Source organism: Oenanthe melanoleuca, chromosome 2 (assembly GCF_029582105.1).
Source record: "Oenanthe melanoleuca isolate GR-GAL-2019-014 chromosome 2, OMel1.0, whole genome shotgun sequence".
NCBI classification, from domain to species: domain Eukaryota; kingdom Metazoa; phylum Chordata; class Aves; order Passeriformes; family Muscicapidae; genus Oenanthe; species Oenanthe melanoleuca.
Genome location: NC_079335.1, coordinates 125939829 through 125954685, shown reverse-complemented (window position 1 = coordinate 125954685; position 14857 = coordinate 125939829). Strand labels below are relative to the sequence as shown.

General features: G+C 35.9%; 1 protein-coding gene across 5 annotated transcripts in view; it reads left to right on the top strand.

Annotated features, from left to right (window-relative positions):
* The window catches only part of ANKIB1 (ankyrin repeat and IBR domain containing 1), an 88698-nt gene that overhangs the window by 64315 nt on the left and 9526 nt on the right, over window positions 1–14857 (top strand). For all 5 annotated transcript variants that reach the window (XM_056482909.1, XM_056482907.1, XM_056482908.1 and 2 more), the window contains exons 7-15: window positions 688–776; window positions 2491–2635; window positions 3945–4111; window positions 7975–8063; window positions 9088–9218; window positions 13210–13344; window positions 13902–13988; window positions 14082–14148; window positions 14498–14643. In XM_056482909.1, coding sequence (XP_056338884.1) covers window positions 688–776; window positions 2491–2635; window positions 3945–4111; window positions 7975–8063; window positions 9088–9218; window positions 13210–13344; window positions 13902–13988; window positions 14082–14148; window positions 14498–14643 — 1056 coding nt within the window. The remainder of the gene's footprint in view (window positions 1–687; window positions 777–2490; window positions 2636–3944; window positions 4112–7974; window positions 8064–9087; window positions 9219–13209; window positions 13345–13901; window positions 13989–14081; window positions 14149–14497; window positions 14644–14857) is intronic.

Here is a 14857-nt window from a genome sequence, read left to right as displayed (position 1 = left end):
TTGTATTTCTTGCAGAACATTAATATTTATTTCCACACATAACCATAAGCAGTGAATATTTTCATCCCTACTCCAACTATTTCAGAGTAAGGGTCTCAGTATTCAGTGCTATTTGTTCTTTAGTACCTACTTCTGCAGTGTAGGTGCACTTGTAGTGTAACTCATTCTTCATTTTGATCAAAAACCTCAAAAGTCTTTTTAAAAAAATAATATGTATGTATGTTATTACTTAAAGTATTTGCTGCTGCTGCACACTCAAACTGTTCCACCTTGATTTAGACCTGACTCTGTGAGATGCTAAACATTTCCTGTAGCCTCTGTCATCTCCAAATTAATTTCTGGCTGTCTGTGAAACTGATGAAAAATGCAGCTCCCTTTTGCCCTTATAACTCTTAACTCTGAGATTCCAGCACTCTGCAGGGTGCAGCACTTCCTGAGCTCCAAGGATGCTGCAAAAAGCAGCCCAAAGTATGCTCTGTGGATTGGGAGAGTTAAATAGAGATATCAAATCTTTCCCATTCCTATAGCTTAAATAACTTTTTTTTTTGCTGGATACAGTTAGATTTTTTTCCTTTATTGAGTGCATATTTAAACTTTTGCTGAGATTTTCCAACACAACTCATTCTGCTAGCAGTACAAAAAGTTTTTAGAGTGTTTCTTAATCAGAAGCATTTTTGTCATTTACAGTGTGACATTTGCATGTGTAATATTTCTGTGTTTGAAGACCCAGTGGATATGCCTTGTGGACATGATTTCTGCAGAGCTTGCTGGGAGGCGTGAGTATATGTACTTCTCTATCATTTGAGAAACTTTCATACTTGCCATGTTGAAGAGGAAAGGACAGAGATCATTAACAGCCAATGTTAAAGTACTGTTTGGGTTTCAGAGAGTTGAACCTATTGAATATTTTAGTTGTCATTCAACCAACCGTTACCAGCTGGTTTAGGCTTATGTAATGTTTGTTTTGGTTCTGACTAAGAAAAATTCTTAATCAAATGTTTTAAGCTTGTGTGTAATTAGATAAGCCTACTCTTGATTTTGTTCAGTGTGTGTGTGTGGTGTTGGCAGCATTGGGGTTTACAGTTTCTAAATTAAGCACATACTTAATTCCATCTCTGAGTTTAGCATTTTAAACTTAGGCATTGTGAATCCATTTCCAATCAGAAAAGCAATTAAAATTCTTTCTTTATGTTGAGGGTTAATAACTGAGGGGTAGATTTCACTTAGAAGTTCTATTAATCTAATGCTCTTGTTACTGCATAGGTCAGAGTAGTCATGGTAGTGAAAAATTCAGACGTGGATAATTAGGGGAATATAAATATTAATCATATTTCCTAGGAATAATTATATCTGTATGAGTGCTTTATATTCATCTGTGTCCCCATTCAGGAGATTGTACTACTTGATCTCTACCCCTGTAGTGTCTTGTTACAGCACCATTTCAGCACAGCTATTCCTGCTGCAGATCAGCCCCATTTCTGTGAACCCATTGGCCTGGTGCTAAGGAAGAGCACTTTCTTTTCCATATGAGCTTTCCAAAGGCAGTTCTTTGAAGCAAGAGGCAATAAAATTGTTAGTTGTGCTTCTCCTGCCTTGCAAATCCCTGGGCAGGATGTAGGAGTTACTAAGAGATTGGTGGTTTGACGTGGTGCTTCTAATTTGGCTGCTGGACTGTGTGTCCTCTGTGCAGGACACAGGGCCCAGCTCAGAGCCACAGGCTCAGAGCCACAGTTCAGTGGCACAAGGGTGGAATTCAGCTTTCTGAGCCAGTTATTCCTAAGTCACTTGGAGCATAGCCAGGACTGAGTTACCCAGCTCTAAGATATGAATCTAAGATGGGATGAATTGACAGGTATCTCTACCTTAACTATTAAAGGATCTCAAGTGACTACCCTAAAATAACTGCCTGTCTTTTCAATTATTAAAGTTAGAATGGTATCATCCTTGATGTCAGATTAATAAGCCTGTTACAGCTTTGAAACTAAACAGCAGCTGTTAAAGTCCAGCTTTCAGCAGATTGAGCTTGTTCTGTCTTGTGTTCTGGTGGTCAGGGACTAATAAGGTCACCATTTAGACATTTGTGTCCAAAAACAGAACTAGTTTTATTAGCACAGTTATAGAAATTAATTGCTTATTAAATTAATTATTTCCTATATTAATTACACTTACATATTCTGTTTCTGATTTAAGGTAGAAGTAATGCTCAGTATAATTAAACATTGCAGAACTGTCTGATAAATGGCAAGGATGGAAACCACAGACATAGGGCTAAATATTGCTGATGATGCTCACATTTGATCCATGACACTGTTATTTTTTTTAATTATACTGTTTATCAAATCTGTAGCTCTTTTGAGCAGAAAGGGGTAGTTCTTATTCTCTGTTTAAAAAGTAATCTTTGTGAATACCTGTGAACATAGTGTAAAGTACTCAACAGCTTTTTAACTTTTACTTTTTATTCACAAATACTGACTGGCAAAATTCTGGCAGATTTTTGAATCTGAAAATTCAGGAGGGTGAAGCTCACAACATTTTTTGCCCAGCATATGATTGTTTCCAGCTTGTGCCTGTAGACATCATAGAAAGTGTGGTTTCCAAGGAGATGGACAAGAGATACCTTCAATTTGACATTAAGGTAAATTATCAAACTGTTCTTGTACTCTTGAACTCTATGCCATTTTATAAAAAGGAACTTTTAGCTTCTGTAAGAAATGCTGCAATATGTCTGTAACTTTCCAAGTAGAAATTCATAAACAAATATGTATTATATAACATAATATCAATGTTTGCTGTACCACAGAGAAAACAAGAAATCATTTTATATATTCCTTAAGTAGAAATGCCATAGTTCCACAGTATGCTGCCTAGTGCATTAATAAAATAATGCATTAATAAAATAATTTGATCAAACTCATTTTTATAACAGGTGATATGAAGGTTTTAACCAGTCAGAGTTATTTGTGTTTGCAACCTGAAATTTTAAACTTTCAGATTATTTTTACTGCATTCAGAAATAGTATCTGTTTCCTTTTAAAAAACTTCCTTGTATGCTTGACATGACTGCTGTATATGGGTAGAGGAGTTGGAAGAGCTTGATTTGGTTTTCCTGGGTTTTCTAATGTATTATTTTAATGTATTTGTTTTCATCATTGCAATTTGTTTTTAAAAGCAATCTTTTAATTCAACTTTCTTCTTTTATACTAGTATAGTAATGAACTAGTCTTGAGAAATGTGCTGCTTTATCAGTGGTGGCAGGGCAGAGGTAGAGAAATATTTTTTCATTTACAGTGCAGTACTTTCTTTGCAACAAGTCTCTTTAGTACACAGTAAGATGCAAATTAAATTACCAGATCTGACTCATCTTTTGCATTTTTTATTTCAAGTGACTGGTAATCAGAATAGGTTTGAAGCAAAGTAGTGGAAATTCCTTTTTTTCTCCTCATTTATTAGATACAGTTTATACAGAAGAAGGCCTGTTACATTAGCCAGTAAAGATGGGAAATAAATTACTGAGTTAGTCTAGTTCTGATTTCTGGTTCATTGTGAGATTTTTGTTGAATCAGTAAGGGTTTCATTCTTTCCAACTGAAAAAAACAGTTCTGTTAATGAGTATATTGCCAATATTTATATAGTAAAAGTTTACTGTAAGCCACATCACAAAGGAATTAACTTGCACAGACTGAACATTTTGTTTGGAATGTAAGTAATTTCTTTCTTAATGTAAGTCTGAAGTACTGTTGTTACTAAAAACAAGTGGAAATTAAATTATTCCCTTTCTAGAACTATATTTAAAAGTCTGTCCTTGTAGCTACGAGACTGTCCTTACAGTTTTAGGCTTTGTTCCTTCAAAGGAGGATTATGAATACAGATTGCTTTATGTGAAGGATGAAATCTGATCTTATGTGGTACAATATTTTGCTCTTTTTCTCTTTTTTTCCTCACAGGCCTTTGTTGAAAATAATCCAGCTATTAAATGGTGTCCTATACCTGGCTGTGAAAGAGCAGTAAGGCTGACAAGACAAGGGTCAAATTCAACAGGATCAGATACACTTAGCTTCCCTATGCTGAAAGCCCCTGCAGTAGATTGTGGAAAAGGACATCTATTCTGCTGGTTAGTACCAGAAACTTACCTGCATCTGCATAAACTCTCAGTCACTGCTATTTCAGGGACTAATTAAAAAGTCCCAGATGGCACCAAGAGTGTGGCAGACATTAGTAAGGAATGGTATATGAACATATTATCCTCTATCCATGCACTAAATAACCTCATGTGCAAAATATTGTAATATTTTGGGGTGCTGCAAAGATTTATAATCCAGTAGTCATATTGGCTCTGTTTGGTGCAAAACAGCATGGAGTGTTGTGATGTTCTGTTCTGAGGGGAGAGAGGAGAAATGGGATTTTGGAACAGGGATTTTTGTCTCTGGATAGTTATATAATCAAAACATGGCACATTCTCTATTGTAGTATAGAAAACCAGCAATGTTTAGCTCTTTCTGAATTCTTCTAGAATCACATCAAATATCATAATTCTTAATGAAAGATGCTTCTGATTTTAGTTCTTTCCCCTTATGAATGAAAGAAGAAGGGAAAAAAAAAAGAAAACAGACCTAATGAAACAACTACAAAAGAGAACAGAACTTCTTGGCAAAAGGTTATTTACAATATGGAAAACTCAGAAACAAACAAATCCCATGGGAACAAACCAGAAAATATTTTCTACCAATGAACATACAATAAATCTTAGTGCTATTCCACAAGCAGGTACCATCCTCCCATCTTTGCTTCTGATGATAAAGAATCAGTTCTTCTATTAACCTGAAGGAATCTGAGACCACTTCAGTGTCATATTGACATGAACCTCCAGACAATGGCAGCTTCTGTTTCCTTTGGACTGAATGTACTAGCTCCTTAGAATGTTCTCTGAGAGTGAAAATATCCTCTGACTAACTTCTAGGAGAAATGGGAGTTTTTATGTCTCCTGATAATATTTCTGTATATCTTTTTACATTAATGCTTTTAAATACTGTACAAGCAAATTCAGTTAAGGTTTTGAAAAATACCTCATGTTAGCAACAAAATGTCCAAGAAGGGCCCTTCCAAAGCCTCTTTTCTCATCCCCACAAAAGTGAATAGAGATTCAGCAATGGTAAGAAAGTTCTGCTAGCAACAAAAGCATCATGCTGTACCTGAAATCAGAACCATTTGCTAAGGACACCCCACTAATCTTCCTGTACAAAAACTCTATGCATGGATGAGTTCCTCTGGAGAAGAAGTGTATTCTCAGTTCAAGAGTTTTCATCATTACTGTGTATTTAAAGGGAGCTAGCTTAGTCTCTTTAAATTTCAATCAGTACATCCCACAGTCCCATATTTATGTCAGTTCTGTAAGTTTTATCCTGGTAATGTACTGTTTAGATATTGTAATAGCAATTGAGGCTGCATTTAGTAAGAGATTCTTCAAAATTTATGTGTTAGAAAACTAACCCCTAGGTAATCACCTTTTTTCATATATATAGCCTTCCTGCTCATAAAAGCAAGAAAATTCTCTCTTGAGAAATTTCTTTTTTTTTTTTTTTAGTTTTTGATGTAGAAGTAGGAATGTTCCTCTTCAGAGTTCCCTAGAATTTACTCAGTTTTCATTATGCAACTCTAACAGCATCTTCAACAAAATGTAACCAATTGTGGCAAATACAAAATTCTATTCCCTTTCAGAAAAAGCATTCTGAATTATTTAAATGTAGTATACATTAAAACTGTGCACAAATCCTACATCAATTTATTGTCAGATTCATTCAACATATTAGAACCCCCTCTATGCAGTCTCAGAAGCACAAGGAATTGTAGCAAGCTGACACTTGTGGAAAATAGTCTTAGCAGGCAGTGCACACTTAGGTTTGTACCATTAGTCCTCACTGCTTTCATCCTAGATAAGGGCAAGGGGCAGAGTCTCATTCTGCAGGAGCAAGAACTCATCAGGTGCACTTGGGATGCCAGTTATAAGTTACAACAGTGTTTTGCTGTTTTGGTTCAAAATATATTATCATGAAAGGGGAAAAGTCCAGAACTACATTCTTCTTTGGTGATGTTTTTAGCCCTTCCATGAATTTTAACTTGTTGTGTTGAAACCTGCTACAATTTTAATAAGTGTGTACTGTGCCTTCAAATAAATCATCCTGCTGAGTTTTGAGCAAGGCATCTGGGGAGGCTCATGCTGTTAATTGGCACAGCTGCTTAATGTTAGTTCCTTTCATTCACTGCTGTCAGGAAGTCTATCCAAAATACAACTTTCATAAAAACTTTCATGAACAGTAGGCTCAATGCTCTTACTCTAGTAAAATGACATCCCAGCATAAAAATGCTTGGTTTTGGGCAGGCTGAGGAAAGAACTTCTTCCATGAGAAGTTGTTCTTGAACAATTGTTTTAACTGTCACATATAGATATAAAGATTTATATATAGATATGACTGAACTTCATTAAAAATCCACAAATTTACAAATTTGAAAGTATCAAAGACACATGACCCTCCTCCCACCCCCCATAAAAGATTGACTAGTCAGTCGGCTTTTAACTTAAAACTGAGCTTGCCAATTGTTAAATCTTTGTTAGTTTCAGTCCTTTCTGGCAATAAATACTATATACTGTGAGAGGGTCTTGGCACTCTTGAAGTCAATGATTTAAGTGTCCTACTGTCCCACAGATGTGAAAAGTGTTAACTTGCAACCAAGGCTGATATCACCTTATTACAGACCAGTTATTCATTCAAGTACAATCTTTCCCAGCTAAGATCTTAAGTCCAAACCAGAGATGCATGTGTGCTGAATTTAAGCTTTTTTGTTAGCAGACTAGCTAAGGGAAAAAATGCTCAAAACTGTTCCCATAACATTTTCATCGTTCCTAAATTCCTGCTTAAAATGTGCACAAGGGCAATCAGAAGAATATTGACGTAGCTTCTGAACCTGCACTGCAAGAGAGCAGCTCACCACTGGACCTGCAGCAAACTTGTGTCTGCTCTGATGCAGCTGGTGCCCATCTGAAATCATTTGCTTTGATATGGCAGATGTCTGAGGCTATTTGCTGCCATTCCAGTAAAAAAAAGGAGCTATTACAAATCTGGAGTGCATATTGATACATCCACACTGAAGCACCATCTGGAAGGCATGTATCTGCTGCCACTATGTAGTAATCACTGCCATTTTAATCCTTGTAGGAACTTCAGGAGAAGCTCAAGAGACTCATTACTCCAATGTGTCCATTTAAATAAGTTCAGGCCCCCATTTAAAGAGACTCTGGTGGAAGGAGTAAATATCCATAAATACTTAGTGTTGGTATTGAAGGGCTTTGATCTTGTTCTAGATTAAAAGCTTGAATCTAGTTAAAGGTTGGATGCAAATAATTCTACACAAAATACATTTCTGCTGGAGCAAACTACCTACTTTCAGATAAACACTGGTTTACCTTTATCACAGGAAATATACGAGCATTTTTGTGGCACTACAATAATACCCAGGTATAAGAACAAACTGCAAGCCAGTTGATGTATTTCATATTGTAATTTTAAGAAGTTTCCTTTTCCTTTATTAATAATGGTCATCTATGCTTGTGAGCAAGTAGTCTAAGTGTATTTTAAAACAATGTTATTTAGCTGGATTTTGTTTTCCTGACTTAATAATTAAATTCTGAGCATGTCTTTTTCTTTCTTTTTTTTTTTCTTTTTTTTTTCTTTTTTTGTTTTTTTTTGTTTGTTTGTTTGTTTTTTGGTTTGTTGTTTTTGTTTTTTGTTTTTTGTTTTGTTTTGTTTTGTTTTTGTTTTTTTGTTTTTTTTGGTTTTTTTTGGTTTGGTTTGGTTTGGTTTGGTTTGGTTTGGTTTGGTTTTTTTTTGTTTTTTTTGTTTTAGTTTGGTTTGGTTTTGAACCAATTTTGACTTTAATTCTAAATCTCTGAGTTGTAAGTAATTGTCCCTTCTTTTTCAGGGAATGTCTTGGTGAAGCACATGAACCCTGTGACTGCCAGACCTGGAAGGACTGGCTACAGAAAATATCTGAAATGAAACCAGAAGAACGTAAGAGCTGTGCAGGGCCAGCAGGGAGGGCACGGGTGTTTTGCTGCCATTTTGATATTTTAGTTTTAATCTGACTTTTTTTAGTTGCATTAAGTAAAAACTGGTTTCAACATTGTTTGAAAAATGGGGTAAAAGGGGAAGAAAATTATACTCCTGAATGAGGGGCTGTTTACACTTTAACTGCAGAACTATTGTAGACTGTTCTTTGTAAAACATTCTTCCCCACAAATACCTGTGTGGTTCTGTCAGGGTATGCAAAACTCCTTCCCTTCCTTTTAAAGCTTTTTTTCATTAATTAGTCAATTTATTCCTGTATATAACTTCATTTGCCCTGTCCAATTTTGATTTTTAGCCCAGTCTGCTCCCATGATTGAATATTTATCTTCAATAAAAATTGAAGATTTTTATTGCTTTAAAACTAATTCAAGCCAAGAGGTGATAACAGTAAGGTTGAGGGTGAGCTGCAAGGGAGTTGTAGGAAATGGCTTGATGATATATAACGTTTACTAAAAAAAAAAATAAAGGTTGGATTTACACAGGACAGATATTTTCTTAGTCAACATTAACAAAAAAAGTAAAGATGACAGCAATTTGAATACATACTGGCTTGATTACCACAGTTCAGAGCCTTTCCATAGTACATTATAAATATTTTGGTAATCACAGAAAATTTTACAAAGAGGCAAAATACACCCTACTATATCAAACTATACCTGTTTTTTTCATATATGTATTTGCCCCTTTGTATATTGTAACTGCCACATATACTGTGTATAAATTTGTATTAAAATAGATGTTGTGGAGATATATTGAAATAAGTGTATCAGCATTATATATCTATAATTTAGAAAATATAATAATAAAATGTATGTGAGAAATATATAACAGGAAAAACTTCAATATTTTGTCAAGAAATAGGGAAACTTGCATCATTCCTAATCTGATTCTCACAAAATATTACACAAGTACAATTTTAACTTCTGTGTTTTTGCATGCTCCATATCCTCCTGTCACCCTCAAAAAGTTGTGGGAGTGAGTGAGGCCTATGAGGATGCTGCCAACTGCCTGTGGTTACTGACCAACTCCAAACCCTGCGCCAACTGCAAGTCTCCAATCCAGAAGAATGAGGGCTGCAACCACATGCAGTGTGCAAAGGTAAGAAGGAGCCATCATGGGATTTCTTGAGGAATCAGAATTCGGCTTTGTCCTGTATATATTTTAGGATCACAGAGGTCCAAAACTCCTGAAGGGTCATGCCTGATAGCTAGTGGAACCTGTTGCAAGAATTAGATAATGAGCAAATGGCAGGTTACATGTATTTAGAAAGTGTTTAATATTTACTGAGATCTGTTTGGCTGACAGGTGTACATTATAATGATTGAAATTTCATAAACACCTAAGAATAATTACCAATAGTTTGAAGCAGAATAATTGATGGTTTAATCATTGTTGATAATGTAGAAGAGAAAGAACAGTTTTAATTGGCAGGTGTAAGATTGTAAGGTAGGTTTAGGTCTAATGAAGGTTTTGCCTTACTGTATTTTTCTTTTGCATTATTTCTCTAACATAGCAACAAAGCAGAGAAATTTAGGTGGAAAACTGTAAACAGGAATTAATCAGTAGGAATGAAAAGACAGCAGAGTGATTCCAAAGGAAATTTATTGATGACAGCAGCCAGAAAATTAGTCACAAGTTTGCACTGTGCTACCAAAATAGAAAAAATATTTTTGCCTTGAGTTCAGTATCATTTGAAAATGCTTTTTCACTCAAGTTAGTTAAAAGCAGCATATTTAGAAAACTATTTATTTATGTCAGAAGTATCTTCTATAACTATTACCTCTTTGAGGAGCATCATTAAAAATAAGAAAGTAGCAAACATTGACATAGTTGGCCTATAAAAAAAGGCTAACAGATTTAGAAAGTAATTCTCTTTATTTTTCTGTAAATGTGCATATCTCTCTCTATTGCTATGCAGATCCCATTTTCTTTATAGTGTCACTGTCACATATTCTCTCTCTGTGATACAAATTGAAGATTGGGGCTTCCTTTTGGTATCATTGGCAGCAGAGAACATTCTCCTACACTTTGATTTATGCCAGGTGTGCTGGTTTGGGGTTTTTTATCTTAAATTATTTGGAAAAGAGCTCACACATTCCATACTTTTAAAAACTCTGTAAGGTATGTTTGTTGCAGCTGTTGCCAGTGAGCTCGGTTGAACAAAGTGGCTTCAGGCTGGAGAAGACAATGGAGAATAAACGGTGATGAGTGTAGATAATGTGTCATTCTAAGGCACCAGCTGACAACCAGAGGTCTCTGCTTTTTTAAAGCTTATAGGCAGCTTGAAGTGTCCTTAAACCAGTCAGATTCTTTTGTCATGGAGAAATCTCTGCAGACAGCAGCTGCTTTCCCTCAGCCTGGTGAGGAAGGGTGTCCTCAGGATCATTGCAGGGCTTGGACACAAGGAATAGTGGTCACCTCACTTGTTGCTTCCTCTGCTGAAGTAACAATCTCTGATGGAGCTTCTGCCTTTTTTTTGCAGGGAGGTCTGCTCAAGCCCACTACCTGATGGGCTGTGGCTGCTTCTTGGCATCTAGCATGTACCTTGATGTGGAAGACAATACTCCTTACTCATAAAATCCAGTTTTCTGTACTTAAGCTGGCATTTTCTTGCTGTTTTATGAGTACAGCTTTTAATGAGGCAAGGTTTACACAGACCTGCTCTCTCACTCCACCATCTGTAGTTATTTTTTAGCCTTATGGCTACTTTGATTTCAAGGAACAGGATGAGGTTCATAGATAATAAATTGCTGCAAGTTTCATGAAACTTGGTAGCTGTTTGGTGCAGAGACTTCATTTGTACTGCCACCAAGAGAGAAGCTGAAATACTTACCCAGCTGTTACCTGCTCAGAAATTACCTGTATTGCTTGGCTCAAACCACAGCCAGGCAGCAGATGGGATTTGTTAAATCCAGGTGATGATGATACAAGGCTCAGTGATCATGAAGACACATAAAACAGAGCTTAGGACTTAATCATAGAATATGCTGAGTTGGAAGGGATCCACCAGGATTAACAAGTCCAACTCCTGGCCCTGTGCAGGACTCTCCAAGAGTCACAGCATGTGCTTGAGAGCGTTGTCCAAACACTTCTTGAACTCTGGTGCTGAGACCACTTCCCTGGGGAGCCTGTTCCAGAGCCCAGCCACCCTCTGGGTGAAAAACCTTTTCCAGCCTTCAAGAGAGTGGACTGCTCCTGCCCGTTCAGTGTCACTGGCAAACTCAGTATTCTTTCCAGTCCTGTGTCCAGGTGAAGCCATCACGTAGCACAGTGCTGGTTATCCAGCGCCGTGCTGGACGTTTTGGCCAGAAGGAAGCTGTGAGAGAATCTCAAAAGCTCTGCTGAAGTCCAAAAAGGTTACATCACCTGGCTTCCCTTGTTCAGCTGAACTCTGTCACAGAAGGGAATCAGGTTCAACAAGCACAACCTCCCCTCATAAAGCTGTGCTGGCTGTGACCAATGGCTGTGTTGTCCTCCAGGTGTATTTCAGTACCTCCCAGAGTAATATTTTCCATGATTTTACCAGGCACTGAAATTAGCCTGACAGGCTGTAATTTCCAGGGTTGTCCTTCTTGCCCTTCTTGAAAATGAATTTGGGTTTGGGAGGTGTACAGCAATAGCTGATATGGTTTTGAATGTCTAATGAGACTGAGATACTGGGAGGAGGGTTTGGGAACACTGTGTGAATCTTGGGTTTTGAGGAGGCTTTTGGAGATATGAGAGATTAAAAGATAAATATAATGGAGTAGTCAGATGGGAGATAATTTGGGAGAGCTGAGATTGTTGCAGTAGGAGCATATAGACATAAATTAATAGGAAGTCAAGCTTAACTCGTTCAGTTGCTTGTGAAACACCTTGTTTCATATGACGTTTTGATTATTTTGTAATGACTTTTCTTATAATGAATGTGAATGAGTTTGAATGGTAGGTAAATGATGCAGTGATACTCAACACTTTTATATACAGTTGTACTTCATTCTCAGCACTTCTCACAATTTTTATAAGCCAGCAGCTTTAAAAAATGTTTGAAAACAAGAAAGATGAGCACAATTACAAGAAGAAATATTCTAGTCTTTATTGCTTTATAGAAAAAAAGACACTACTGATTTCTGAGACAAAATTAGCAAAAGTACAATGCAAGAATTAGATTTCATTCCTTCCTCTAATATATCTAAGTGAATGTATAAAATAACTACAGACAAACACATCTGGTATGGAGTAGGTATTCCTGGAAAGGTTAAAATTATCAAAGAGAAAAGAAATGCAATTAATTTATTATCTTATCTTAATTTATCAAATGCTACTGATAATACTCAAGGCTTAATATTAATTAATGTAAATTTTATTTCCTCATCTATAAGACAGATAAAATAAACATGGTTCACCAAATATTGTGAAGTCTTTTTCTTATCCATCCATAAATAGCTTCCAGTTATTTTGAAATTTACTAGCTGAGAACTCGCTGCTGAAATGAGAATATTTAACAGTTTGATCTTCTCTGATGCAGAGAAGCCTGAATAAGTCACCTTACACCTCCCTGTAAGGTTTTACCTAATTTGAAAGCACTTTACTCAGTCAGTGCAGAAGAGGCTCCTCTGGAAGTAATCACTCATCAAAGTTTATGTTCAGACTTCTCTCTTGCTTTAGTAGTTGTTACCAATACTTCATATCAGGAGCACCATGTAACAAAACCACCAATACTCATGTTTTTTAAGTAATATTAGGAAAAAAATTCATTGTTTCTCATAAATAGTTTCTGTGTTGGTTAAAGAAATGGGACTGTTTTTTAAACAATAACAAAAAAAACAGGCCTGATCAGCTGTATTTACCATTTGGTTTATTTCCTCCACTTAAAACTTAACCTGTAGATCCAGCACAATCTAATGATCCAAGGAACAAAAATAATGACTGACATGGTTTGATAAACAGATCTCCTGAGTAAATACAATAGGAAGGAGGCTCCTCAGAAATTTTTTACACTCAGAATGCTGTTAATTAAGTTGTCCATGGAGGAATAATGATGTCTAACTACAAATCTAAGAAATTTCAGTTTCTTTTTTTTTTTCCTTTCTCGTGTTTTTTTCTGAAGTGCAAATATGACTTTTGCTGGATATGCTTAGAAGAATGGAAGAAGCACAGCTCTTCCACTGGAGGCTACTACAGATGCACTCGCTATGAAGTCATTCAGCATGTAGAGGAGCAGTCCAAGGAGATGACAGTAGAGGTAAGAAAGGAATGTGTCTATTTGAAAAATAGCACTGAGGTTGCAGTTCTCCATTCAGGATAAGTTTAATCAAAATTCTTCCAAACCAGAATTCCAAAGGAAAAATACAGCCTTAAACATATCAGAGACAGAAAGAAAACACTACTTATTTGTGGATGCATAAGATTTCTGCTTTTAACTTTGCTAACAACCACTGGTGACTTTACTCAAGTCATTTTACTTCTCTGTGACTTGGTTTCCTTCTGTGAAATGAGCATGCTGGTCCTGTAATTAGCTACTGTGCACTAGAGAAGACATGCCTTAATTCTGGCTTTTGGAAAGTTGCTTTAAATAGCAGACACTGACAGTGTATCAATTCTTTGGCTGCAGTATTTGCAGCTTTGTGAATTTCAAATATTAATTTTGTCTCTCTACTTACATGGCACTCATCACTGTGTACAATATTTTATATTTAGTCTGAATAGAAACAGTTCATTATTTAATTATATCAAATGGTGATTGTTGTATTAAATTATAAGATTTATTTTGGTTTCTTTTGTTTCTCCATTATTTTCCAGGCTGAAAAGAAGCATAGAAGATTTCAAGAGCTTGATAGGTTTATGCACTATTATACAAGATTTAAGAACCATGAACTTAGCTACCAGGTGTGCGTCAAGCCTTTTTTACTGATGTTTGTTTCTATTTTATTAATCTAAAAATAATTATCTTATAGTATTTTATTTATTTTCTTTTTCTAGTTGGAACAGCGCCTTCTAAAAACAGCCAAAGAAAAGATGGAGCAGTTGAGTAGAGCTCTAAGTGGAAGTAAGTATTTACTATGATCCGTGCCTTTGATTTGAAATAACATCAACAGAGTCATGGCTAAGCTGTTATTTTTTGGATAGTGCTCACATTAAATCTGCTGTATGATGTCATCCCTCCAGTACTAGAATTTGTAAACATTGGATGAAAGTTAAATGTACAGTAAATCTTACCTATTCCAAAGCTTCAAGGAGAAGGCATTATTAAGGTATAAGCTAATGTTCTGTGCTTATTTCTTTTAGTAAGAACAGTGTAAGTTGCTGCTCTTTACTTGCAAAATATTTAACTGATATGCACAAAAGTAATGCTGACATCAGGAAAATCCTTTCCCAATGCCTGTTCCATATTGCAGCTGAGGGAGGCTGTCCTGATACCACATTCATTGAAGATGCAGTGCAAGAGCTTCTGAAAACTCGCCGCATTCTTAAGTGTTCTTATCCATATGGATTCTTTCTGGAGCCTAAAAGCACAAAGAAAGAAATATTTGAACTTATGCAGGTAATATATGGATATATTTTACATTCCTAATCACACTTTATTTCTTTGATATTAGTTATCAGTATCTTTTTGCCATTTTTATAGTATAAAACTGACATACCTGTTTTATATTTGTAGCCAAGTTTGAAAAAGTAGCATATTTTTTATTTCACTATGCAAAGGAAAAGGACAGATGGAAGGGTAACATTTAACTTCAGTCTTCATCTCCTTCTCT